General features: G+C 38.5%; 1 protein-coding gene across 1 annotated transcript in view; it reads right to left on the bottom strand.

Moving 5' to 3' along the window:
• Positions 1-3116: 3116 nt before the first annotated feature.
• Positions 3117-27008, bottom strand: part of LOC129104865 (polycystic kidney disease protein 1-like 2) — a 34846-nt gene continuing 10954 nt past the window's right edge. The window contains exons 6-33 of the mRNA XM_054615725.1: positions 20790-20927; positions 20440-20586; positions 19984-20108; positions 19202-19322; positions 18496-18627; positions 17654-17767; positions 17198-17312; positions 16900-17090; positions 16574-16804; positions 16349-16450; positions 14960-15138; positions 14446-14592; positions 13687-13886; positions 13035-13261; positions 12622-12796; positions 12317-12551; positions 11410-11602; positions 11160-11256; positions 10935-11069; positions 10346-10531; positions 8713-9043; positions 8340-8473; positions 7427-7554; positions 5921-6081; positions 5126-5336; positions 4407-4508; positions 4142-4273; positions 3117-3287 (exon numbers count right to left, since the gene is read on the bottom strand). Of these exons, the coding sequence (XP_054471700.1) occupies positions 3117-3287; positions 4142-4273; positions 4407-4508; positions 5126-5336; positions 5921-6081; positions 7427-7554; positions 8340-8473; positions 8713-9043; positions 10346-10531; positions 10935-11069; positions 11160-11256; positions 11410-11602; positions 12317-12551; positions 12622-12796; positions 13035-13261; positions 13687-13886; positions 14446-14592; positions 14960-15138; positions 16349-16450; positions 16574-16804; positions 16900-17090; positions 17198-17312; positions 17654-17767; positions 18496-18627; positions 19202-19322; positions 19984-20108; positions 20440-20586; positions 20790-20927 (4560 nt within the window). The remainder of the gene's footprint in view (positions 3288-4141; positions 4274-4406; positions 4509-5125; positions 5337-5920; positions 6082-7426; positions 7555-8339; positions 8474-8712; positions 9044-10345; positions 10532-10934; positions 11070-11159; positions 11257-11409; positions 11603-12316; positions 12552-12621; positions 12797-13034; positions 13262-13686; positions 13887-14445; positions 14593-14959; positions 15139-16348; positions 16451-16573; positions 16805-16899; positions 17091-17197; positions 17313-17653; positions 17768-18495; positions 18628-19201; positions 19323-19983; positions 20109-20439; positions 20587-20789; positions 20928-27008) is intronic.

The raw sequence follows: 27008 nt of genomic DNA, 5'->3' as shown, positions 1-27008 counted from the left end.
CTCCATCCGTCCTCCCGGCTGAGAGCATGGGACAGAAACAACCCCTGAGGGTGACGAAAGCCTACATTGAGAAAAAAAGGAATACAATCACGTTATTACATCGTATGCCTCAACAATGGGGTGGAAAAAAATAACCTGCATTCCACTTTCCCTGGTCCAATGTGTCAGGTTCAAGTTACTTCCCAGACAAAGGTCTAGGGTGAATAGAGTGACTCGAGAGACCAGGGGATTGAGGGGAGTTGCTTGGCACACAAACAATTAGCACTCGTCCCCGCATAGCTTTGCCGTGGCCCCAAATCCCCACATTTGTCCAGACAAATTGACTGGACCCCGGGTCTTGTTTGTCTAGCTCTGCTGGCCTGCTGGAGAGGGCTTGAGGGCAGCGGGGGGGATGCCCCCTCCAAGGAGTGTGACTCATGGGAACAGAACAAACAATGTGCTCTGGTCAGAAATGAGCCTGTCCAACACTGTTTAGGACACAGCTTTATCGAATGTGATTGTGAATCTGAGCGATCAATTTACCTGAAAAGTGTTTTGTTTTCCATTTATCATAAGTTTACATATATAACTTGTATTTCAACCGCTCTTAAAGTAATATATTTCAACAGGTTGTTTGACCTGTTCATGGCTGGAGTTGAGATGTTTGCCGGGGCTGGCTGGTCTGTAGAGTTAGGCTGCTCTCAGTCTAATGCAATGGTTCCCAAAGTGGGTACTGGGGCAAAATGGGTTAACTTGAGGATGGGCCAAGGGTGCCGCATTATTCCTAATATCATCAGGTTTTGATGCAGCATGTAATCTAGTGCAATTTATCTCATTAATCACATCCTAATTGCTTACAATCCACTCTCTTAACTCTGTATCAGAGCTATTTAAAGTTACTGCTAATGTTAACGGCATGTCCTACTGTTGAACATCCGAAGGTTGGCCCTTTTCAGATCATTAAATAAACAACTAACAAAACATGTTGGTAAATTTAATTGTATTTCTTGTTTATTCTAATTTAAATATAATTCCGTTGGCCTTTATTGTCTGTCTGATAAACAGAAAAAAAAAATTCACTGGACTTAACCTGGGATTCTGTTGAATCATCCGATATCAACTTCCTTGATGAATTTAATTAATTTTATCCTGCTCAAGACAAAATAGCATCTTTATGTAGTCAATTCACTTTGTTTTATTAACACATTGATTAAAGATATACAAATCGGGTAGTCTTTTCATTTAAAGGCTGCAAATCACTCAGTGAGCAAGTAAAAACCTTACAAAGTGAAAAAATCTTAAGAGGATTAACGTGATGCTGATGAAGTGGAGCTTGGGGCCTTCTTCTTTGCATTTGCCATGAGAAAAGGTGCAGGACTTGACACATTAGACTAAGAAGAGGGTGCAGATGTACTGAGCTTTGGATTAGAACATTGTCAATGGGGTGCAATTTTTCCACAGCTGCCTGATGCATTTTTATTTTGTTTTTGAAACATGAGTAAAATTCAATTACATCTAATTTAAACTTCACAATTGTTTTGGGCAATTTTGCCTTCGATATTGTTGCTTTCAAAATTTCCCAGTGTCTTTATTTAAGCAATTGCAACGCCACCACAATTATTTTTAAATATTCAATATTATTATATATCAGCCAAACAATGGGTACATTTCAAATAATTTACATGTTTATGGAAGTATTGATTTTTACAATGGTACATATTGATATATATATATATATATATATATATATATATATATTGAATATTGAATATTGTTTAAACTTTGGAATTTCTCAATTTTCTACAGAGATTTTACAGTCATAAGAAACTTGCCTTTAAAACAGGTGCTTTCTCACTGAATAACGTCCTAGGATGACTACCTTCAAACGGTGCTTATATAAGACTGCCATCTAGTGCTTACTTTGGGGGAAAAAAAATATTTTACTACACATGCTTTGTATGAAATCAGATCGTGTTGCAATACAAGTTATTTTCATTACAATTATTTGAGTCTGTTGGACTGTAAACAGAGCAATTGATCTGAATTGACAAAGAAGGTGCTCAATGAGTGTTGGCTCTAGTAATGAACCACACTTGCTGTTACCATGGTAACCATGACTGGAGCCAAAACAATCCCACCTGAAAATAAAACAGTAACAATAGAACGTGAGCCATGATCAGCATAGTGCTCTTTAATTGACATAACACATTGAATTAAACAATGCTCACTTAATAAAACACATTGTAATTATACATTGTAGCATGCAATACAGTCAAACAAACCGATTGGGTAAACTGCCTTAAAAGTTCAGAATCATCTGTTTTATTGATGTTTTGTTCTTTTCTTCAATAATTGCTAAAATGATTTGACAAGTGAGCACACTGTGCTCATCAAATAACACAAGGGAAAAATACGTTTAGAACCATTATTTTACCCCAAAGTACTCTTCAACTTTGTATTCCAGTCCAGAAAAGTATAACTGACCCAAGATCATTACTGAAGCACAATGGTGCAATAGGGCTTTAAATATTTTGGGAGCGCGTCTTCTTAATTGGGCAGGTTTTAACTTTGATTTGTAAGTTCATGTTCTCCTGATGTTCCAATAGTGCTAACCCTAGACCTTCTATTTCTATCGTGAAGATTGAAGAGCTTCGCTTGTGCACATTTTTATGCTAAGCTAACAATTTATTTTACCAATGACAAATGATGATTCTGCTATTCTTATTGTGCTGTTGCTCAGAGGGATTTTTGTCTCTTTCTACCCTTTAATTGTCAGTCTGGCTGAACTCTTGTTCAGCATTTTGGTAACCATGTACAAATCATCATTTTATTTTATAAACCCTTGATACATATAGCATTTATTTGTTCTACAACCTAAAAGCATGAAAGAGCATTCTGAAATAGTCCTCTCAGCCAACTGATTGGACTCAATTAAGTTTTTGTTTCAGGCCATTCCAAACTTCTGAACGGCAGTGCATGTATATTTCCATTTTTGTTATTAAATATTTTTTATGGAGTAATTCAGGACAACCTCCTGGTCAAGCAAAGAACAACAAACAAGAACAAGTGGATATAAGAGCACGAAAATACAACTAAGAGAAGCTTTGTTCCTACGTGTTTACTGAGTTGTCAGATCTCTAAAAAATGTTGACATCAATTGGGGATTTGTTGAGGGTATTTCTGCTGTTCTTCAGGGTCAAGCCATCGTTCTCGTCTGCATCAGTGTCTTTTGTGTCTTTATATCTGATCCCAAAAAGAATGCAGATATTCTTCAGCATCAGGTCGACTATCTCCTCTTCCTCTGAGGGCTGGGTAAGAGAAGAAAGATGACAAAATCATTTTTTGGAGTGATAAGGCATATTGGAGAGACGCTTCTCACTGCTGACGACATTGCTTTTGACTTTTTTCTTCTTGTTTGGAGGTGATGGTCTGCATGTTTGCTTGTTCAAATTTTTAAAGGCCATCTTTGCTTTTGAGCTGCCCTGTATAACAACTATTAACTATTAATAATGATTGTTTCTGGACACAGCTTTGACCTTAACACTGATACATCATCACCTTTTAAAGACGCTTACAGTTGCCTCCTTACACATTCAGCAGATATGACGTTAGCATCTATATGGGGCTGCGTTACTTACCACTGTGTCTATATTAACTCTCCTTTAAGTTATGATTTAATAGCTCCTGATGGATATATGTCTCATTTAGATTCTTTGCTGTAAAACAAAGGTGTTTTATTTTTTGCTGAAAAAAAGCTGGGGCTGGAAATGAGGTTGAAGCGTTTGTACAAGAAATAGTCTTATCCTGTGCTCAAAAACAACATGTGCATGAAATAGTTACTAATGCACACCAGACACTTTCAAAAAGGTTCTTTCTGGTGGCTCTCAGGGTACACCGTCAAACACTATTCTTGTCGAATAAAAGTACATGTTACTACCATTCAATTATTTGATCAACCCTGATATTAATCTTGCGGATAAGGTTCTCGGGAAACCCCTAAATGACATACTGTCAAAAATCTTTGGCGTATTACACAAAACATTGTGCGGTATACCATATGCCTTAAATAATATACGGAATCTGTATTAAAAAAATGTAATTAGACTTTTAAATTGGGATAAAAACCTGGATTAGTTGCTCAAAATGACTCGATAAATGTTACCTTGTGATGTATTTGCTCCTGGTGGAATGCCACCAGGATCACTGAGAGTAAGAGATTGAGCACCACAAACGTCATCAACACAATACAGGAACCAAATAGTAATCCACCGAGCACGGGGGTGTAGTCCAAGACCTGGAAAACAGTGCATCAGTGAGACATCAATATCAGTTTGAGCTGACAAGGGATAATCCATCTTCATGCACATGGATATTGGTTCGTAGTATTTTTCATAGCAAATCTGTGAGTGGGAGAAGAGCTCATGTACCTCGTCATAGTTAAAGATGCCTATCTGCAAACTGATGATGGTCAGGAGAGCATCCGACAAAGTTTTATATGAGGATACCTTCCAGCCATAAATCACGTTGCACTAGAAAGAGATCAACCATTATGTCAATGGAGGAACCACAAAATATCTTCTGTCTATCTAGCCTTCAGTATTACAGTAATTAAATAGATCATTTTGAAGATAATGGACTGAGATTAGGTCATTAGTATTTCATAAACTAATCATATATTGCCATTTGAACTATAGAGAATACCTACTATAAATTGGAATATACAAAGTTGTGAGTATAATACAGACAACCTCCCTAAGCACCAACACCATCACTGCATAATAACCATATTACGCACACACACACACACACACACACACACACACACACACACACACACACACACACACACACACACACACACACACACACACACACACACACACCCCCAATGTTCATGTTTGTTTTTTAATATCTGAATCCCTAGGATACCCTCTAGCAGGGGAAAAAGTTAAGTTTATTTTACTCTCCCTGCTACTCTACTCTCTTTATTAAATTTCATTGAAGTTAATGTTTTATTACTTTTCTAAAAAGTGCCGTATTTGACCAATGTGTCCTGGGAGATACAAGCAACTTTAAAATACAATAAAATGAAAGTACAAGTCTGTGTAAAAGAAGAAAGGTCTTGGTAAAGGGGCAAGATACTCACGGCAACCGAATACGCCACAAACATGATCACAATGATCACAAGAAAACTGGATATGTCGTTCCAGGCCCGCTGCAGTGCTGCAGTGATCATGTTCATCTTGGGGTTCAGTCTGAGCAGGTGCCACAGTTTGAAGGTGGCCAGCAGAACCAGGAAAGCAATCAGATACTGGAGCACTGAGTCTGCTGCGGCTGTCTCGTAAAACCTGGCAAATCTACGCACACAGGAAAGTTGTGAGCAAACAGGAGGAGGAGAACACTGTCAAAGAACACTGGAGTTTACAGTAGGAGATAGATAGAAATAAATGAAGGAGACTTAAGAGCTAACTGATACACAAGACTTTGAGTCTACAGCCATACCAGCAGCTCTACTAGACTGTAGCCTGCTTAAGCACAGCAGGGCTTTGAGCTAAACGCTAACATTAGCATGCAAACAACTCACAATTTAAATGCTTAAATGCTGATGGGTATAAGGTTACCATGTAAACCATGTAAACCATCTTAGTTTGACTATCTATCCAACCGTCCAAAAGTTGTTTGTTTTAATTGCATTAATCCTCTGGGGACCATGAATGTTAACATTTTTCAAGGCAATCCATCCAATAGTTGTTGAGATATTTCACTCTGGACAAAAGTAATGGACAGACTGACAGCCACGACGCTAGCATGGCTAAAAAGCATTAGATAGCAAACACCTAACCACAATGTAAAGCACATTTCACATCTTCTACATGTTTGAATGTGTTGGCTTGACACTTGTTTTTTTGCGGGCCCTACAAACTCAAAGCTTCAGCCTCACTGGTGCTTGTTGTTGTGGAAATAGGTCATTTCGCGGTTCCCGAGCAGCGTCCTCTTGATGAAGACAGCCACGGCACTCCAGCTAAGTGAGATGATCGTCAGCTCAAGAAGGTTCCACTTGCTCCTGAAGTAAGCCCAACGCTGCTGCTTCATTAATTTGCCCTGTCAGGAAAAGAGAAAAGAGAGCATTGTAAATTGTAACAGAGATTTGTGTGCATGACCATGGTTTTGTTCCATTAGTTCTATAAGGAAGAAAAGGCTTCCACTAAAAATTCACTTTACAGCACAAGCATTTTAAGCATTAAACATGTGAACTAAGTTTTTCATAAACAACATGTTTATTTTCTGAATTTTATCACAAATAAGGAAAGGCTGGCTGTAGATGTTTTACCTTTTACTGTTCTCTCTTATATTTAGTATTCATCTAACCTAAATTAATGTTTGTTGATTTCTTTCTTTTTCTGCTTTTTATATATCTACAAATTGTTGGTTGTAGGGTAATTTTCCACAAAGTGAAATCTGATTTAATAAGCAGTACTTCTGAGCGACTTTCTGATATCCAAACTTCCAGGTTAACTTCAAAGGTGGGTGACACCTTTGAATATTACTTATCAAACTTTTCATACCAGCAGCAATATAAATATGAGACAGTTGTGAAACTTTTACCATAAAAGGTTTTGCATAGATTTGAGCCAGCAGAGGACCAACTACCAGATGCTATCGAGCATCCGTTAAGAACATTTTTTGGAGTGAATTTGAGCCCCCTCTGGTAAACAGTTACGCAGTGTATATATCTATGGCTTCTATTGTGGAAGTAAGAATGGAAGGAGTGGATCTGGTCTCGGCTGCCTTTGTCAAGGTTGAAAGTAGTATTAATGTTTGTCGTCTTTGTTCTGACTACAGACCCTCCCTGTTGTTGTACTCTATAGTGTACATTTTGAATATGTCTCTTCTCCACCACGTGTTTGGTTGACAATTTTTTTAGTCAACTAAACATGTGGTAAAATTGGTGTTCATGTTAAAATATTCCTGACAAAAACAACAGTTCAAGAAATATATTTTTGTGCAAGAATTATTCACAAAAAAACTACCTGTGAATCCCTGTAACACAATAACAGTCTCAAGGTGGACACAGAAATCCCAGTTAATGGTGAACAACAACCATGAAAAAAAGAAAAACTAATTGCCATGAAAAAAGCAGAAAAGTATAGATATCAGTCAATTCTGTGATAAAAAACAAAACAAAAAACAAACTTTAGTAAAAGCATGAAGAACAAGATTTCTAAAAGCTTCTCCAATCCAAAAAGGGTGACAGGGTTTTCCTGTCTGCATATGTTGTAATAGCTCTGATATTGCATACATTACATTACATTACATTAGAGTCATTTAGCAGACGCTTTTATCCAAAGCGACTTACAATCAGTAGTATGTTACATATCATTCACCCATTCACACACTGATGACTACCATGCAAGGTGCCACCATCAGACTCTAACTAACAGCATACCTGCAGGAACATGTAATAGAGGATGAAAAGCATGTATATGATCTCAGCAGCCATAACGAAGATGTGAAGACCACCAGTTGAATGGTAAAGACGAACACTCTGCAGCTCACTGTGGAACTGAAATGCTCCTATGAAATCAACAGGAACAATATTGTTTAAACACATGCAGGGTAGTGTGATCTCATCTACATTGTGTACTATATATCAATGTGAAGCGGGAAATTACAGTAAAATTGTAAGAAGCAACAAATTCCGACAGATTTGTTTTAGACGCACAGATTGGTTTAACAATAGCGTTAAACATCCTCCTGAACAATCCTCCTTAAAGTTGCAATGTTACCCGCCACCAGGAGACTAATTTGCTGGGAGGAAGTTGGACTGTGGCTTCAGGAGACAGAAGGACCTTCAGTTAGCGGTTAGCAATTAGCTCGCATTTGCTGGGTCTAACCTGTGTAACAGCAGCAACAGAGAGTTTGCTGATCTGGCGGGAAGTCGGGGTAGTCCCCTGTGATCAGAATCCCAGTGCTAGGGTTATTGTCGGCTTATGCAAATTGCTCCAGCTCTGCTAACTGAAAGTCCGTCTCCCAGAGCTGCCACGCACTCTCCTTTCGGCAAAGTTGTTGCCTGATGGAGTGAAGGATATTGAAGATTATAAGTTAGCAGTGTTACTGGGCCGTCTCTCAGAGTTTCAGCAGTGTGGTTGATATTTGCATATGCCCAGTTCAATTTTTATAACTGATGACTGTAAATTAAGATTGTATGACCGAGTAGTAGAGGTGAAATGTGGCCCCCGTTCGTTTGAAACATGTGGTTAGATCTTACACATTGTACCTTGACAAATCTGCATCACATCGGCATCTTTGCCAAAGCCATGCATCATTTTGAACTTTTCAAAGGAAACACTCAACCTTACCTACAGCTGTGGTCTCCAGCAAGAGCGTGACAATGCAGAAGAGGTTCACATTAGCATTATAGACAGTGAACTCTACAAAGACCGCCCTTGTATACACGTCCAGCCACGTATTCCTGAACAAGTTCTCAAGGGTGCTGTAGATGAAGTACACAAGAATATTTTTACAGAAGGCCTCCTTCTGTTTTCTAAATTTAGGTGTTGAAATTGTCTTTAAATTGTATTTCACACCAGCTTTTTACATCTCTATCTTTTCAATGTTCATTTATTGATTGCTAAGCAGGTCACCTAACCTTCTTGGCCTGCTGAGGATACTTTAAACTCACAGTCTAATATGAAAAAGAAAAGATGCATTCTATTTTGCTAATGTGCATACCTGCTGGCATTTTGTAAATCCGGGCCGAGCTCCACTACATAGCCACCTCCCCTGTAGAGCACCATTTTGCCCCAGATAGGATAAGCCCTGAGCTGAGACTGTGTCTTGTACGTCCACGGGCTGGGTGTGCTTGTAGAGATATTATCCCTCACAGAGTGGTTCCAGCCAGTGTCATAGGAGCCCATGTCCTCCTCCTCCCATGAATATGGAGCGTTACAGTCTGGTGCAAACTGGAGCATAGGGCCTGCAATCTGACAGGAGTTCCTCTGCACTCTCAATTGACGAAGACGAGCATTGCCTACGAGCTTGGAGTTCCCATCCGTGATGAATCCTGGAACACAACATTTTATTTGTTCCTGTGTTTCTCAGGCAGTGCCGAATGAAAGTCAGGTGTTTAGGTATGTAGTCTCTGTATGTCACATGTTTAACCCCTTTGGGAAGTTAGCCAGGCGTGTGCCAAAGAGCGGATACAAGCTGACATTGGGTGAAGGGGAGGGTTTACCCTGGACAGGTCGCCACACTATCCCAGGGTTTACATATATAGACAGACAACTATTCACGCTCTAATCCACACCTACGGGCAATTTAGAGTCATCAATTTACCTAAGCTGCATGTCTTTGGACAGTGAGAGTAAGCCGGAGAACCCGGAGAGAACCCACTAACATTAGCCAGTACCAAAGAATTGATTTTTGACCCAGTGTTTTTAATTTACTGTTGGGTTATTTAGCAAAACTAAAGTATGGTTATTTTTAACAAGCTCAAGTTTAAGAATACATCTCAGAATTAGCTTACTACAGACACAACAGCCAAATTGGAATGCAAAAGTGCTCAAATTTCAAAACAAAACCAACCCAAATTTCTGCCATGGCCGAAATCCAACTCAGCTAAATCTTCGATCATTCAGGCAATGATCAGATGTCACATAAAACGACAACATATCTGGCGGCATGGTATTTAAGCATTGTTACATTTAATTAAAGTGCAACCGATGCAATGTATTTACAGCAGGACTTCTAGCTGTAGCAAATTTGCAGAACTTTTGCAGACTTTTCAAAACTGCAAATGATACACATTGTGGTAACTATCAGTAACAAATCATGTAATTAAGTTTAAAAGGAGCAGAGTAGAATATTACTGTTAACAAACATACCATAACCCACCAATAATTTAAAAAATAACACTGTGTCAAAACAACTCATTGACTTGGATAGCTTAATCAAAAATTAATAAAAGAGTGATTTTTTGTATGTGCATTAATTATGTCTGGGTTCAAATTGTTAATTGCTCCCGCTAAAATAAGCCTACCAAAGGACTTTACAAAATCCAAGTGTCTAATACAGCCCTAACCCCATAACAGTACTATATACTGAAAAGATACAAACGATAAAAAAAATGAGACACTAAAATCGTCCTGCAACAGAAGCATCAAGATGACCTTGGTCTTAAAAAAAACAACTGCTTTGACCCGCACTGTAAATAGTTAAATAACTGCGTTTATAATATAATAATTCAGAAAAACTCAATAAAAATCTGCTAAAACCACATACCTTTCTTTACAGCTCTTGCAGAATATCATTTGGTTACTAAAATTTAAACAACTGGGCTTATCCTCCGCATGAGGGACTTTCTTACCTGGATAAACTCCCAAAAGGTTACTTAATAGCGATGTGTTGGCCCAAGTGAACACATCTCCAAGACTCATGCTGTCTGAGATCTCTTTACAGAAGCTATCCCGGATGTGACGGTTCAGGAAAAAAGCATTGGGATCTCTCTGGCCGTACGCCACCAGCAGCAACATCCACATAAACCCCATGTAGGCTGCAACAAAAGGGCACATTAGAGTTTACTAAAACGATACTGCAACTTTTGAGGAAACTTAATATTTTTCCCAGCTGTGTTTTTCATGGCTACAGTACAGTGCATATTGAGCGAGTGAAACTATTTTCAAATTGACAATCGACGGCTCCAAATAAAGTCAAAGGTAATATTTTGTTGTAAACTATCAGCTTGAAATTAAGATAATAATATATTGTAATTAGCTTAGTATTTGGGGTTCAAGAACAATATATGCATGACCCCATATTTGAAGAATTTGCCTGATGACCGTTCATGACTTTATATTAATTTCTCAACGTACGCATGGTTTGAAGAAACATTCCTGGTGACTGGGCTGATAAATAACATTTAATTTGAAACAAATAAGAACAGTGATTCCACTTACTCAAGATCTCTTTGAGGAGGGCAAAGGCTTTCTGGTCCATAATCTTTTTCCTTTTCATCTTCTCAACGTCTGCAGCATGAGGAGGCTCATAGAAACTGCAATCCCGTCTGACAATTTGTTGGTCCTTACAATCACCTGTGGGGTGAAGTCTGAGTTAGTTTGTTCTAATGATGAACAAGTAAAACTCTGAGACCAATAAAGCGTATTTGAGTGATTATCTTTTACCTAGATTTCTGTCATTTCCTTCAAACTCCATATTTTGGAAATCTTCCTCATCAACTTTCTTTATTACAAGTGCAAAGAAGACTGCAAGACATAGCACCTGTGGTAAAAGGCATGAATCACAGTGAATCATTTTTAATATTTAGCATACAAAGATGATCTCTGTAGGAAAGTTTAAACTATTAATAATTACTTGAATTGGTAATACTGAGATACAAGTGATGTATAAAGAGGGAAAGTCAACTTTTCTCACCTTTAATGGCTGAATGACGAGGACACTCTGAAAAAAGGAGACAATCATGGACACCAACCAGCTCACAGAGCGTTTCTTCCCAAATTTTAACCCATAAAGCATTGTGAAATATCCCGCTATGACACTGCTTGCGATCACTAGCAGCCAGCCCACGAACACAAACCACCAGGGTAGTCCTCTATGACAGCACCCCCTTTTTTTCTGACTGCCATCACCATCAGTGCTGTCTGCAGAGCTCAACCTGCAAGTGAAATAATACAATTTACTCAAATACAGCATTCTTTTGAAGTGCAATTACTGCATTTAACTTGAATCACTTGTACACAAAATACATCTTAAAAAGATTTTACCAGACCACATTATGTTTTTTTAAGTTTTAGCCAGTTATTTACAGATTGGGTATTCCTTCAGAAAAAGTTAAACATTTTTGGGAAACAAATATAAAGTTGGGGTTTTACTGAGGGTTTTACGTCGTTAAAATGTCTTGGATAACTGCTGCCAAAAATGTTCCCGCTGCGGGACTAATAAAGGATTATCTTATTTTATCTTATGATCATGATTATTTTGGTCAATATTGAGATCATGGTTATATTACACAATAATTCATGGATTTGGAAACATCATTTGGAGAAAACATTTTTTTTTAGCCCACATTTTTAAGTTAAATGCATCAATCCAGTGCACTTTCGGGGGGAAATTAAGAGGCTAGATCTATGAAGAACTTTGTGCCCTTGTAAATAAGCCAATTTCCCAAAATGTGGACTTCATTATTTAAAAAATTACTGCCAGACAATTTTCAAACAATCTGCCCAATCTGCAATTGGATCCCATTTATTTTGACACACAAAGAAAATCAGTTTGCAGTGAAAAATAAATAAACAGCTTTTTTTATGAATGATTTCTGTACTTCTTCTGGGTGGTTTCATCTGGGTTGACACAGCTAACTGTGAAGAGCTGATCTTCAAGTAAGCCTTTCATGCCCTGGACCTGTTGCACAGCCCGGTCATAGCTTTGTGGGGTGGGAAAGTCGGAGGGTCCCAGCAGGCTCAGCTCTTTGTCAATGTGGTACAGCTGCCGATACAGATACTGGGTTTTGTTGCTCTTCTTTTGAATCTCCTCCACTGTTGACCTAGGACTGCCCTCTGAAAATGTGCAGAATGTTGTTAAACTGGTATGACCTAAACTAGTAAATCATCCAGAGCAGGTACACACCTGGTAGCTGTGGCTGAACGAGGTTGCCAAAGCTCTGGGATTTGGGCTGAGCAGTGTCAACAGTTTTGTTATTGGATTTGATGAAGTCCTCCACCACAGAAAGAACAGCATTGATATCAACATGTTGTCCAGGCCCAAACTCTGACTCAGTGCACGGTATGTTGCTTTTCAAGGTCTTAGACAGAGAATGGGCAATTCTTGTGATATCCTGAGAAAGAAAATGTTCAAATACCATTTTTTTTAATATATATCTTTAAAATGACATACAATACATGTGCAACTATGTATCCATCACTTTTTGGAACATGCACATATCAGTGTCATACAATATTTATATATTATTTGTGTGCTTAAATATTCAGAGCAAACACTTTAAATCTCTACCTACCACATTACAAACATGAAGCACCTACCTTGATGACGGTGTCTAAAGTGACATTGACATTCATGTTGGCGGTGGTAGTCTGTGAGAAAGAATTATGTTCAAGGGCATCTGTTTTTCCGCTTTTGCTCTTGCAACAAGATGTCTCCCGAGGACGAGTGTTTCTGAAGATGCTAACAATAATGATATTTATAGGAAACATGATGAGGGAGCTCTGAACTCCAACCATGAACTGTTGCCAGGTAAACTCAAAGTGACCTGAAAAAAAACCCAGAGCGAGGGACAAAGACAAAAGACACTGTGTTGCACATCAATCTTTAACTGTTTTTGTCATCCTCAAATTCATTAATATGTATTTTTTCTCAATGTCAATTTTTGTAAAATTCAAGGCTTCAATTGAGCTTTTCTAATGAAACTTCTAAAGTCTATTTACATGTCATGTGTGCAAAAAAATGACTGTAATGTAATGTGTATTATCACATCATCACCCAGAAAAAAAAAAAGTATTTACAAAATCTTCAAATTGAACAAAGGGATTAATTGGATTAAATCAAATCACCTTTCTTTAATGAATATAACTCTTCAGTTTCTTCAATATTAACACAGTGCGCCAGGGCAGACCTCAAAAGTTCTAAAATGGCTTTGTTTACAGTAAATTCAATCGTTATGGAAATGTGTTGTACCCAGGTCCATGGTCTGCTCAGAGGGATCTGTTGGGATGCCATAAAACATGATGCTGGTCAGCATGGTGCACAGCAGCATTGTAAAACAGCAGGAAACTCTCTGAACACAAGTGAAGGTGCTGCTCGGTGGTCGACTGATCACAGAGTACCAGAGGTGTCCGTCACTGAAATCCTTTGCAGTCTTCATGAAGAACAAGTTACTGAAAAGCAAAAGCAACAAGGGGTAACAAAAACACTTCAAACTGTCATGCCCCCAATTAGTGAGGGATAAGCATCCCAACTCAGTCATGTTGCCCATGCAGTTCAATTTTGTTTAATTGAAATTAATTATTCATCTTTCTGCAACCATATATAAAATATCCAACACAAGACAATCTGTACTGTGACCTTGTTAGCTCTGTGAGTGTAGCTGTTCAGCTATTTGAACAAGTATACTTAGTGCTTCTGACCGGTAATTTAACATTTTCCTGTTACACATTTGGATGGCCAAAGTTTAATATAAATAGCCTTCTATGGCTCATTTGCAGTTTATCTATTCATCAAAACCTTTTTTCCTTAGTATTTACTGTAATTAAAAAAAATTAAAAAAAAATACATCTCAGGATAGCCTGGGTTACAGTTGTTTAAAAAAAACATTGCTGTACTTTACTTGTCTCTATTTGATTCTCATCTCTGATTAATACCATCCCTGTTTGGGTATCAAATTCAGACTTCAATGGTGTGCTTATGTGTACAATTTTGCTACATTTTTTACCTTACCTGAACCTCTGCAAGTCCATCTCTGTCGACACAGGAACAACTTTATCGATGGAACAAACCCCTATGTCTATGGCCAGCCAGGAGTTGCATAGGAAATGCCATTTCTGCTCTGTCTGTATATCCTGAACCATGACATTGCCAACATACCTGGCAAAAAAATGTGTGGAAATGCAAACGCTGTTACAACTTTTAAATTGCATTAAAAAAGCCTTGACATAGTACACTAAAATTACAAAATTGTTTGCTAAAGAGCTATCAAAGAAAATGACAAGCAAATCATATTTGATGACTGTGTTCCCCTGAAAAGAATAGCAAGAATAGCAATCTGCAATGTCAGTATAATAGTAAAAAAATAGGTATTGTTTTTTCTTTGTATTGTATGTTCATGGTGTTCTAGGTAAAAACAACTACAATAGAGGAAATGCCATGGGTTATGTTTAAGAGCTTCTAATGAGATAAAAGATAAATTCATAATGAGGGTGATTTATTGAGTTACATTTCTGTAATTGCCTACCAGGCAGGATGGCTTCCTAAGTTATTGTGCCACAGTCTGATGCCCTGCAGGTCTCCCAAGGAGAAGGGTGTAGTAAGCAGGAATACATCAACTGCACCTCTCTCAAACACACATTTCTTTGGATCCGTCAGGTGATGCGGTTCACTGTTTCCCTCTGCACCCAGCAGAGTGATTGTCACCTGAAACAGTTTAGTACTCTGTATTTCAGAACTGACAGTTACAAAACGTATATATAACCACTGTACTTATATATGTATGTAAGATAATGGAGGGCTAGGGTTGGGACTAGTGTTGCAATCAGCAAGACCTCCACTTTAACTTACAAACAACAAGAAGCCTCAACAAATATTACATTTGAAAATGGAGGAATTGACAAATAAGAATAATTATTTCATTAAGTTGCATGCAATGGCATCAGAAAAGTTGTATTTGGAGGAGAATTTGTGTGAAGTAAACACAAATGAAAAATATATCTTGCCTTCAGTAGGCCAATGAGAACAACTGTCAAAAGAGTGGTAATATGATGAAAATGATTGATGCAACATACCATGTTACAAAGAACATTTGCTCAAAATTAAATTGATGACATTCAAGATGTTCTCTCAGATTTATTATAAAGGGAACCGAACCAGAACCAAAGCAAAATAGAAAAGTTTAAATGATATGCTAATAATAATACAAATAAAAAACAAATCCTCTGAGTTAATACTAAAATATGAATTGAATGTACCTATTGTTAATCAAAGTTGTAATAATTGGTGTGTTTTTTCCAAATTGAAAAAACAACAAAGAGAAAATATAAACTACATTGTTATGGCTAACATGTTAGCAACATTAACTATTCTTTTTTTTTTTGCTTTAACTTCCACCCATTATACAAAAACGTAATCTCATGAACTGTGAATTTTGAGAATACAAATTAAAAAAGCCCTTTTCTTTGAGATCACACGCCCAGTCATCTATCAAACAATTTCATGCAAGCAAAAAAATGTATAGTTTTTTATTTTTTAATCAATACTTTTCTTCATTTCATACAAAATTTGACATCTGCTTATGTAAGTCAGTACCAACCAATTTCAATCAATAATATTATTACATCTTCGCATCAATAAATCTGTGAATTTTACAACATTCTAAAAGCACATGCTTTTCAGCGGTTCAAAAAAGTACGAAGGATTTTCTCTTGTAACTGTACACAATTAAAATATGCCGTTTCACTGGAGGATACTAAAGTTCAAGATGATTTAACTACTGTTTTCCTTCTATTTGTGTTACAAAAGCTCTACAGAGAGCACAAGTAGTACTGGTTGTTGGCTCCCTCAAAGACCAGAGCATTTTGTGCCAAATCAAACCGTTTAACTATTTGCTATGAACTGATAACATATTTACCTGGGAAGAAGTGGAGGCTCCTCTCCGATGCCCAGTGCTGACACTTAACAGGTAGCGGTACTCATCTACGGGTTCGTTGTCCTCCAGCACAGTTACCTTCACCTGCCGACCATCCAAAAACATATGGAATGTTCCTTTTAAAATGTTTTTTTGTAAATCGGATTACATTTTGGGTAATGTTACTTTATTCCTGAATAATACTCTGGTGCTGGACATATACAGTACCTTGACAGTGTCTTGAATGTCTTTCCGTCGTGCCCACACAACCACCAACAGATAGGCCACAAAGAGTGACCCCACAAAGCAGACAACCACAGGATTTTCGGCAAAAGTCCCAAACAGCTCAGCAGTGCGTGACGGGTCAACAAGGTTGGGAGTGACGAAGAAAGAGCCACCAAAGAAGGTGAGGTGGTTGCAGAGGCACTGGGTGACTAAATGTGTTGTCTGAACACCAACCTTGTTCAGGTAGAGACAACAACAACAACATTAACTATCATTATCGTTTGGGAAACATGTTACACATGACAGGCAGATTTAATTACTGTACTTACCCTGCATCCAAAAGTGCTCCAGTCCAATAGTGATTCATCCCAAAATCTACATGCGGCAGTGAAGGAGGTAATTGATAAACTGGCATTGATGGATTTTATACCCGGACCTACAATGGGCCTCACTACAAGATAGTGCACTCCATTGTTTCCCTTTAAATCCTTAGGGTCTAGTAGCCAAGTGTATCTCTCCTCTGTAGAAGTCAAACAGATAAGTACTAAAGTAATGTATCAAAAATCACATATAAAAAGGCATTCAAGTTAAAAACCATCTCCACCACTAAGCAAAGACATCTATTACCTTGTGTTGCTCCCTGGTGAGGCATCTCTGTCATTGCAACATTATTTCTTTCAGTGGGGTAGTCATTATGACCAAGGAACAGTTTGAAGGGTAGAGGATCATTTGAAGGCACCATCTTCAAAACATAATAGCAACATAGTTGTAGTAAAATTCTCAATGCAAAAGTTGGTGCATTCAGAAAAGAAAACAAACCATCATCATTTTAAGCAGAACAGCGATTATATTCCAGATTTATTTCTCGTATTTCCAAAATCTTAAGAAGAAATGGCACAATTAGTAAAAATATAATTAGTAACGGTAGAGTAATTTATGGCGTGAGCAACTGGTGTCTGTGCTAAGAGTGTCTCGCTAGTAAAACAATTGGCTAAAGCTATTCATAGTGTCAAAGTAGACCAAAGCCATTTTTAGGTGCTCATAACACATCACAGAAGGAGAAATTGAAATATGTTACTGGACCTTTAACACCAGCGTAGTATCGGCTGAAGGAACGTTTATGACAGTTGTGCTGTAGTTCCCCAGGTCCAAAACAGAGGTGTTCACCTGCTCTCCTACAGGCCTTGGTAACAGAATCTGTGGACCAACATACCAGAAAATGTATCCTAATAAAATATATACAGTTGTTGCCATGGTACCAGGTACAGATATACATACAGATATACATAGACATTTAAGCTGCAGACCTTCGCACCTGAACTCTTATGCAGCTTCCTCTAGGAGGAGTTTCAAAAAGTCAGTGCATAAAATGGCGATTTGTCATATGACCTATGATGTCATCGTTTGTCTATTGCCTAAAATTTAATGTCAAATTAGTCGGAGGACTAATTTGGTTATGGCAACCAAATCTGAAACAAATTTGATAAACCCTCTAGATGCACCTCCAAAAAGTTTGCAAAAATAATTGAAAAAGATATGGATGTGCACGGCACAGGCCAGGAGGGCTCTACAGCGGGTGATTAAAACAGCCCAAAACATCATTGGTACCCATCTACTGAGGAGGTGCCTGCAAAGAGCTAGAAAATAGTAAAAGGCATTGCTACTGCCGCCACAGCCTGTTCACTCTGCTACCATCTGGCAAGCGATACAGAAGTATCAGCTGCCGTAGAACCAGACTTTAGAGCAACTTCTTTCCTCAGGCTGTGATATTCCTAAATGAATTCCTCATCCTCCACCATATTTTATAATATAGCTTTGCTTTATTTGAGTTTTTCATATGTAGCATACAAAACACATTTTGTTATGCAACCATGTGTTGTACAGTGACAATAAACAAACCATGTAACCTTGTAACCTGCACTGACCTTGATATCCTCGCTCAGGTTCTCCACAGGGATACCGGACCCATCTTTTCTTGAGAGGGAGAGAGCACCTATTTGGCCACTGATGTTCCCTCTTTCATTCCAGGAAAATGGGTTTTTGTCGAAACTCAGCATCTATAAATGTATTCAAAGACCAAAGTAGGTTTAAACACCATAAGCAGTTCAGATACTTTGGAAAATTTTGAAAAAACATGGGATCTAACATGTATCCAACAAGCTTTAATTACTGAATTGTGACAAGGTGTTTTACTTTCTGTGGAAATTTGACATTTGCACATCACAGATGACTATGTCATTAAAACATGGTTCTTACATCTAAAACATTTGAATAATGTAGGCTAGAGCTTAGTGTGGGAGGCAGCGGTTCTGCAGTTGAGCTGAAATTACTTTGAATGGGTATGGAGTGAATAACATATTTATTTTATCTGTAGGTAGGGTGCATTGACAACTAAAAAGTCAGTAATAATATTGAGTGTTTATAAACACGCAAAATATAGATACAAAAAAGCATAAACCAATTAACCCTTAATGCAAATACAATTTGTGATATTGGGCTACATAAATAAACAAATTAAATCATATTAATATAGTTATATACAAAAGTCGATGAATCATATTGAAGTCCTGATTTCGGGACAGCGTTACCGCACACAACACACACATAAACACAACAGCATTCTTGACTTACTCGTACATCCACTGGTTCATCTGAAGGTAAAATATTAGAAGTTAGTGTTGGGAGCGAAAATGTGGGGCTGGAACTGTTGGGGATATTTATAAACCCTGTGTGTAAGTTTCCTGGTGTCACTCTGAAGGAAAGGACATACAGAGACACATATAAGTTAGTTAGTTATTAGTCAGTTGTGATTTTTGCCCCTAAATGTTTTAAGCATAGACCCAAATGATTTCACACCCAAACATTTCATCCAATAATTGTTTTAAATCTCCCATTACAGGGTAATACACTTATAGGCAGCGGTTACAAACGATTATCTTAGCTTAGCTTAGCACAAAGACAGGAGAAAACAGGTAGCCTGCCTCTGTCCAAAGGTAAAAATCTGCCTATGAGCACCCTCTAAGGTCACTAATTAACAGCCTATTGATAACACCAACGAGTTTCAGTGTGCCTGGCTTTTTTTGGCTGGGTGAAGTAACTTCCAATTGATCTTGTCATCACTGAGAGCAACCAGCATAGACTCAAGGGAGTTACTGTTATAGGCCAAAACATGTTTAGATAATAAAGTGTTAGTTAGTGCCTTTGAGGTTCCCGTTTGCAGTTTTTGCTACCTTGATGTAGTGCCAGGCTAAGCTATGATAACCTAAGCTGTAGTCTTACCTCACAGACATTAGAAGGGTATCTAGTCAGCTAACTCTTTACCAAAAATCTAATCAAACCATTTTTAAATCAACTTTTTTAACTATTGCTTTACGTTTATCTTTGTCACAGCTTGTTGCTGAAGAAGAACTTACCTATTGACAAGCACACTTATATGAGCTTGTTGGATGATAGTTGGCCCTTCGTTGGCATCCTTAAATGCCAACAGTGCACTCTGTGTATTGCTCAGAGTAAAGAGAAGGGCATCAGAGATGTTTCGCTGCAAAGGATAACACAAAGAATTAATGACGAGGGAGATGTTGTTTTAACTTTGTGCGGTCATCTGCCCTTCAGACAAGATGGATATTCCAGGATGAGTGATGACTCATTGGCCATGCTCCTGGTTGTAAACTCATCGTTCCTGACAACATTTAAGCCCAGGTTGATAGTAATAGGCAACCATATTTCACAGGGATACAGTCCGTTTTTAATATCAGAGGCTAACGATTAATCAGTGAACTCCGGCCCTTTTTTTCCCACATGCTTTAAGTGCTCTTAAAGGGGTGGAGAAGTAAATCCCATCAACATGGGCTCTTTGGTTAAACACTCACATTGGAAGAATAGTCCAAGATATTGCTTGCTCCCTCCACAATGGTGCTGGCTGCAGCTTGAATTTCATTTATGTTGTCTTCACTTTTGTTCACATCCATGTTGAGGAGAGACAAGCTTAGGGTGGCAAACAGTAATGAAGCCTCTACCTGGATATGGGAATCAATTCTTGCAATCACAAAACATATTTTTGGGAGATTTATGCCAGAAGTAACTATTAGATATCTCACTTCTAATATCCTTGCTCAAAAACACATACACATACAAAGTACAAGGCTGAGCTAAAGCGGCCTTGTTTTCCCTCCCTCCTATAGTGTAATGTTTTACTCAGTGTGGGTTCTCTGGACAGTACCTGAGCAGAGGAGCTGAGCTCAGGGCCTTTCTTGACGACAGCAGCAAGTCCTCTGGCTATCACCTGAACTTCTTCTGGAGAGTTGGGCGGAGCTTTATTTACTGTGCCAATCATAATGTCCAGCATCTTCTCACGAAGCTTCAACAGACAAAAAAGATTGATTTTATGATGATGTTGATTTATAATAATAATAATTATTATTATTATACTTAGAATGATTGTATTTATAGGGGATTTTTCATATATAGCTCAAAGTTCTTTACAAAGATGTTGATAATAAAAAGTGTAAAGTGAAATTAAAAATATTGAGAACATTAAGGATAATTAAAATGAGATAATCAGTAAAAAATAAATAAATAATGCTAATGATGATAAAAGTAATGATGATAATAATGACGAGATTAAATGTGGGGATGTTCTGTAAGCAGCAAGAGATGACACTAGGTTAGAGTCTTTAGCACCCGGGCAGTAGATGGTTACAGCCAGCTTTGACGTCCCACATTTTCAGAATTCTTTATACTAATGCAATGCCCATTCCAAACATGCCTGTTCAGAATGGGCTGGATGCTTGGCCTGTGGTATTGCTTGCAGATGTCTAGACATTCATACAAACAACATCAAATTCGACATCGCACATTGTTTGGCCCTAAGTGATATACCTGCCATGTGTTGTGTCATACTCCCAAGTTGCGTCTACTAATAGTCAGAAACTCCAGTGACATCCACTCTGGTTCGCGTAAAAAAAAACCCATACAGATTGCAAGGGTGATAGTTTGTTGTGGAAGTGTCAATCTTGTCACTTTAACATCAACGTTTCAAAATAGAAGTTGATTGTCTGGAAGCCAAGCTCAGAGGGAAAGTCAAGCTTATCATCGAGCAAAACTCCTCGCAGTCCTTGGCTCCTCTTGCTGTGGCAACCGTAATGCGTCCTGTCAATCTCATCCCCTGACTGCTTGCCTGTGTAAATAACATTGATCCCACTCTTCCGTGGGCAGACCTCAGCATCATAGGAGTTCCATTGCCCAGAGCCCTGTTTCGGCCAAGCCTGAAGATATGTGGTTCCTCATGGAAGTTATCTCCAAAGTAATGACCAGTTCTACTCCCTGCCATGTCTCATCAAGGCACAGTCGTCTGCTCTAGTGAGTTCAACTCCGGAGCACTGGACTGTAGCCGGCAAGTATAAAAATGGTGCTAAGCCTCTCTCTTATTGCCCTCCACCTTGGGACCTTCCACTAGCCAACAGGTTTGACATTCCAAATATGCAGGACTCTCCTCCAGTGGAAGGACGCACCCACTTTTCAGCAACCTCCTCCGCCCCTCAACACAGCTGGCCGATCCACCCGGTCACAGCTTTTTTCTGTCCTGGCCCCTCAGTGGTGGAATGAACTCCCCACTGACCTCAGGACAGCAGAGTCGCTGCCCATCTTTAGACGCAGGCTGAAAACTCACCTCTTCAAGAAGTACTACCCTGAGCCTTCCTCGTAGCACTTATTGTATTCGTATCAGTTTGTTGCACTTATTGTATTCGTATTAGTTTGTTTCTGCACTATACTTTTGCTCTGGTTTATGCTTTTAGATGCTTGTTTAAGAAAGGAGATGCACTTATGACTTCTGGTGACTAGTAGTTCTCTTGAATACCTATGTTGAATACACTTCCTGTAAGTCGCTTTGGATAAAAGCATCTGCTAAATGACTGTAATGTAATGTAATGTAATGTAATGATGTAACAGTCTCTGGACATATCACATGTGACAACCCACCAGCACGACTCAAAACACGGTGGTTTATGTTCTGGAAATGTTTTGGCCTATAACAGTAACTCCCTTGAGTCTATGCTGGTTGCTCTCAGTGATGACAAGACCAATTGGAAGTTACTTCACCCAGCCAAAAAAGCCAGGCACACTGAAACTCGTTGGTGTTATCAATAGGCTGTTAATTAGTGACCTTAGAGGGTGCTCATAGGCAGATTTTTACCTTTGGACAGAGGCAGGCTACCTGTTTTCTCCTGTCTTTGTGCTAAGCTAAGCTAAGATAATCGTTTGTAACCGCTGCCTATAAGTGTATTACCCTGTAATGGGAGATTTAAAACAATTATTGGATGAAATGTTTGGGTGTGTGTGTGTAACATGCCTTGCACATTCCTTTATAACTTCTCACTGTTAAACAAGCTGCTACTTAATCCCGGTCGAGGCTCTCGCAATTGCTGTTGTATCGATTTACAAGGTTCATGGTAATTAAAAACTTCAACCCAGGAAGGAAATGATGAATAGGAAAGCTTGCCTCTGCTTTTTTTTATTTGATTTGCTGCCCGGGGCAAGTGTGTTATTAATGAACGATGCGACTCTGCGCCTTGTGACAAAAGATGAGATTATTTGCACTGTGCCACTGAGGAGCACCCAACAATGGTTTTGCTGGCAACACGTCTCGGCCCTTCTATTTTGAAACGTTGATGTTAAAGTGACAAGATTGACACTTCCACACCAAACTATCACCCTTGCAATCTGTAAAAGTCCATAAAAGTTCTTAAAGCTAGCAACCGGCTTGTCATACCACCGGGCTAAAAACAAACCTAGCAAGCTAGCAGCAGTCAAGACAGTCCACATCCAGTTGACAGCCAACTATAAAGTTAAGATCCAGACATCAAATGACTAAAACCTTTTATCTTGAAGAATATGGGTGAAACAATCAGGAACTAGTGTATCAAGTGTAGCTTGAAAAGTGGTTTAGAAACAAATAAAATGGCAATGTCATTCCCCTTCTCACCTGTTTCCACTTTCCCCCATCAGCCATGTAAATGTAGTTGCCAGATTGGCACACTTTGTGCATTTGTATCCTTGTTATGATCAGATTTTTGGAAAAGCCTGCTCATATATCTAAATATATGCTACCTGGAGTACTACGAGAGAAACTAGGATGGCATATTAATACCTTATCCAGGTCTCTGAACATTATTTGTTCCTACAGAACCAAGTGGCTGAGATGGTGATAAATCAAGACACACCTGCAAATAGATGATCTGAAACAAGGATACTGTTAAAATTATGAAGACACAGCTATGAGTAACCAGGTTTTTCATATTTCATGTAAAGATTCAAGCCACATATGTCTGTACCCTTATCTAACCTGAATCTTTATCAACCTGTCCGCACCTTTTTCATGCCCCAATTCCTGCTTACCCATGGCATCTGTTACTTCTGTTTGGACTTTTCAACACCTGCCAGTTAGCTTATGTACATTCATTTAATTAATAAATCCCTGAACAATTTTTGTCTGCCTGATTTACCTTTTGCCTATCAGCTTTGTTAGATTCATCAGATTGACTGTTCAGTTCATTGGACACAGAATTGATGAGTGGTCCCAAAGTTTCTCCTGACAGTAGACCTTGTTTTTTCAGCTGAGCCACAGCATTCTCCACAGAAGCCTTAACATCATTTACTGAAGAACCTGAGGAGGCTGTGGATTCCAGCACCTGAGGAGAAAAAGCAATTTTCTTACTACAGCGTAGACTAAGATTTGAGCATTTCCATAGATCTTGTTCTGTTATTAAAGTTTTGACAAACCTTTACAGTTATAGTGGTGCTAGCTACAAAACTGTTCTTTTTTGCAGTTGCTGTGATAATCAGTTTGTAGTTGGAATTGCTGTCTCCAAGAGGAAGGAAGACAGACTTCACTTCATTGCCTTTACTGCATCGCAGATGTTTACCTGGCAATTTTAAAACAAAGCAATAAGTTACATCTTTAGATTTCTGGGAGAGTACTCTGAAAGTTATACATTTGTCCGCTTATCACAGATGTGTTTGCTTATCTGGATTACTTACCCTTATCAGTCTTAAAACAATACTGACAGTTAGAGCAAGGAATTTCAGTATTGCATGTTATAGTGAAAACATCAAGGATTGTTCCACTTTGCGGTGATATGCTACACTTAAGGCTGTCAAAGTTGTTGGTGGTTGCTGGTGGAGATGCATCACTGATGTTAGGGGTGGTATTCGTGGTAGTCATGTCACTAGTGGCAGGTGATATTGAGGCCGGACCAGCAGTGGTAAGTGTGGTAGTGGTACCACTAATCCGGCCAGGTGTTGTAGGGGGAGGACCAGCAGTGGTAGGGGTGGTAGGTGTGGTAGTGGTACCACTAATAGTTCCAGGTGTTTTCGAGGCAGGACGAGCAGTGGAAGGGGTTTTAGGTGCGGTAGTAGTGCCACTATTAGTGCCAGGTGATGTAGGACGAGTGGTGGTTGCTGTATTTTCTTCTCCATCTTGAGATGACGATGTCTTTATCTTGTATGTTGTGTAAAGAGGTACGGCACTGGCTTTGGCACAAAAGGAAAAGGACAATGTGTAGTATATTATTTCAAAGAAACAAAGGTGCTCTTTTGCCAAAACAGGTTCGCTAGAGTTGATTAAATAGTCTAAAGCAGTTTACAACCAACAACATTTAAATCCTTTACAATTGAAATATAACTGGTGGTTCTACCATGATGTGGAATTAATTGTATTGCATGAATAAAACTTCTTAACCCCTCAGTTCACCTTGGACATACATGGAAAAAATCATAATTTACCTCTGGAACATAAACGCAAAAATGGTTCACAGACCAATGCAAGATAATTCACAGAGCAACTTTAACATTAAATATCTGACCAATGGATACCTACCAGACGTTATCACCACAGTGACATCACGGCGCTTAGATTGGGCTTCTGCAAGAGTTTCATAATCCACATTGTAATCAGTCCCACCATGCCGTTTCCGTAGAAGTGGCCTTGTGTCTGCCTTTCTGTAGCAGTCTTTTGTTTCATCCTGTAAATAAATGAACAGGCAAATCCATAAAGTAAACTTCTTTCTTTTTTTTTATAACATTATCTGATCTTTCGCTCCCAAACGTTTATAACTAATTAATCAGACTTACAGGCCAGTCCTTGTCATCCCTTGGGTCCATAATGTTCCACACAATTTGTTGACATAGTGTTTGTTCCTCACAATCCAATTTAAATGTTGCATCTGTGTTCTCCTTTACTGGGTTACAGCCTTTAGTACAAGTGAGACTGTGATACACCAAATACATAGATAGATTGGTTAACACATAACTTTGATGTATACATCTTAAAACAAAAGCTGTCTGGTGAAACCATACACACGAAAAAGCTTAAAGTCCTTGCTTAATAAACAATTTAACTTTCAGCTCTCTGCTTGATCTTATAATTTATGAAAGGGTTTAGAGAATGACAGGTTTAGTGCTATAAGGGATCACGGCAGTTTAGATTCAGGTACCTCAGCCCAGTTGGAAAATTCATCTCAGGGGTAACAGTGATGCATATACTTTTAGTTTTCCCCACTTTTTTGTTGTCCTTGTTTTTAATCACATCAAAATAATATTTATTAAATTGAAGTGGATCTGGTAGGCAGCTTGTTTTAATGGTGTGAGTCAGTCCATTGAAATTTCCTTGGCATTTACATGGCTCCTCTGTGAAACAACAAGGAAAGTCATTACTATACTGCAATAAAAATGAACATGCTCATATAAAACATTTAAGACAAATTCTGATAATTTTGTGTGTGTGTGTATAAATACTGTATACATTTATGTAATCAATGACTTTCATCAGATTTTGGCCATACATGAAAATATGAACCGTATTGCTCCGCCTGAGACAATAACACTTCCTTTCTTATTCAACCCGGTCTCAATCCCAACTCGTCGAATTCAGACACTTGGTCAACACCCACACCCATCATTTACAGATGCTCTGAGTAACTGACATAGTATAAAGAGTGAGAAAGTCCACACAAGGTGGGTGGGGGTGGAGGTGTATTGGTCAAACAATACAGGACTTTAGTCCAGGATATAGGTGCTTGTGTCCCAGGTAAAACTCAATGTAAATTTTGTCACTTCAGTCTTTGGTCACAAGTCTTAAGTGTCTGCATGTGAAAATGTGTAGCCTTCTTTGGCATTATCATGTTAACGTGTTAAGATACTTTGTCAACAACCAAAATCTCTTTAACTAAAATGTAAAAAGGCATTCTGAACAAAAAACAAAAAAACACATAAATGATGCAATGATGTCTGTATTCAACACTGATTTGTCTGTACAGTATGTGTGTCAATCAATCAATGTGTCATTGACAAGGATGTTGCTATGACGCTTGCTGCTCTTTCTGACAGAACTTATTGCTGCGCTAACACTTAGCTGTCATGCACACACTAGCAAGTAGCCTAC

The sequence above is a fragment of the Anoplopoma fimbria genome, chromosome 16 (genome assembly GCF_027596085.1).
Source record: "Anoplopoma fimbria isolate UVic2021 breed Golden Eagle Sablefish chromosome 16, Afim_UVic_2022, whole genome shotgun sequence".
Taxonomy (NCBI): Eukaryota; Metazoa; Chordata; class Actinopteri; order Perciformes; family Anoplopomatidae; genus Anoplopoma; species Anoplopoma fimbria.
The sequence above is the reverse complement of the archived record's forward strand: the minus strand, read 5'-3'. Positions and strand labels throughout refer to the sequence as shown.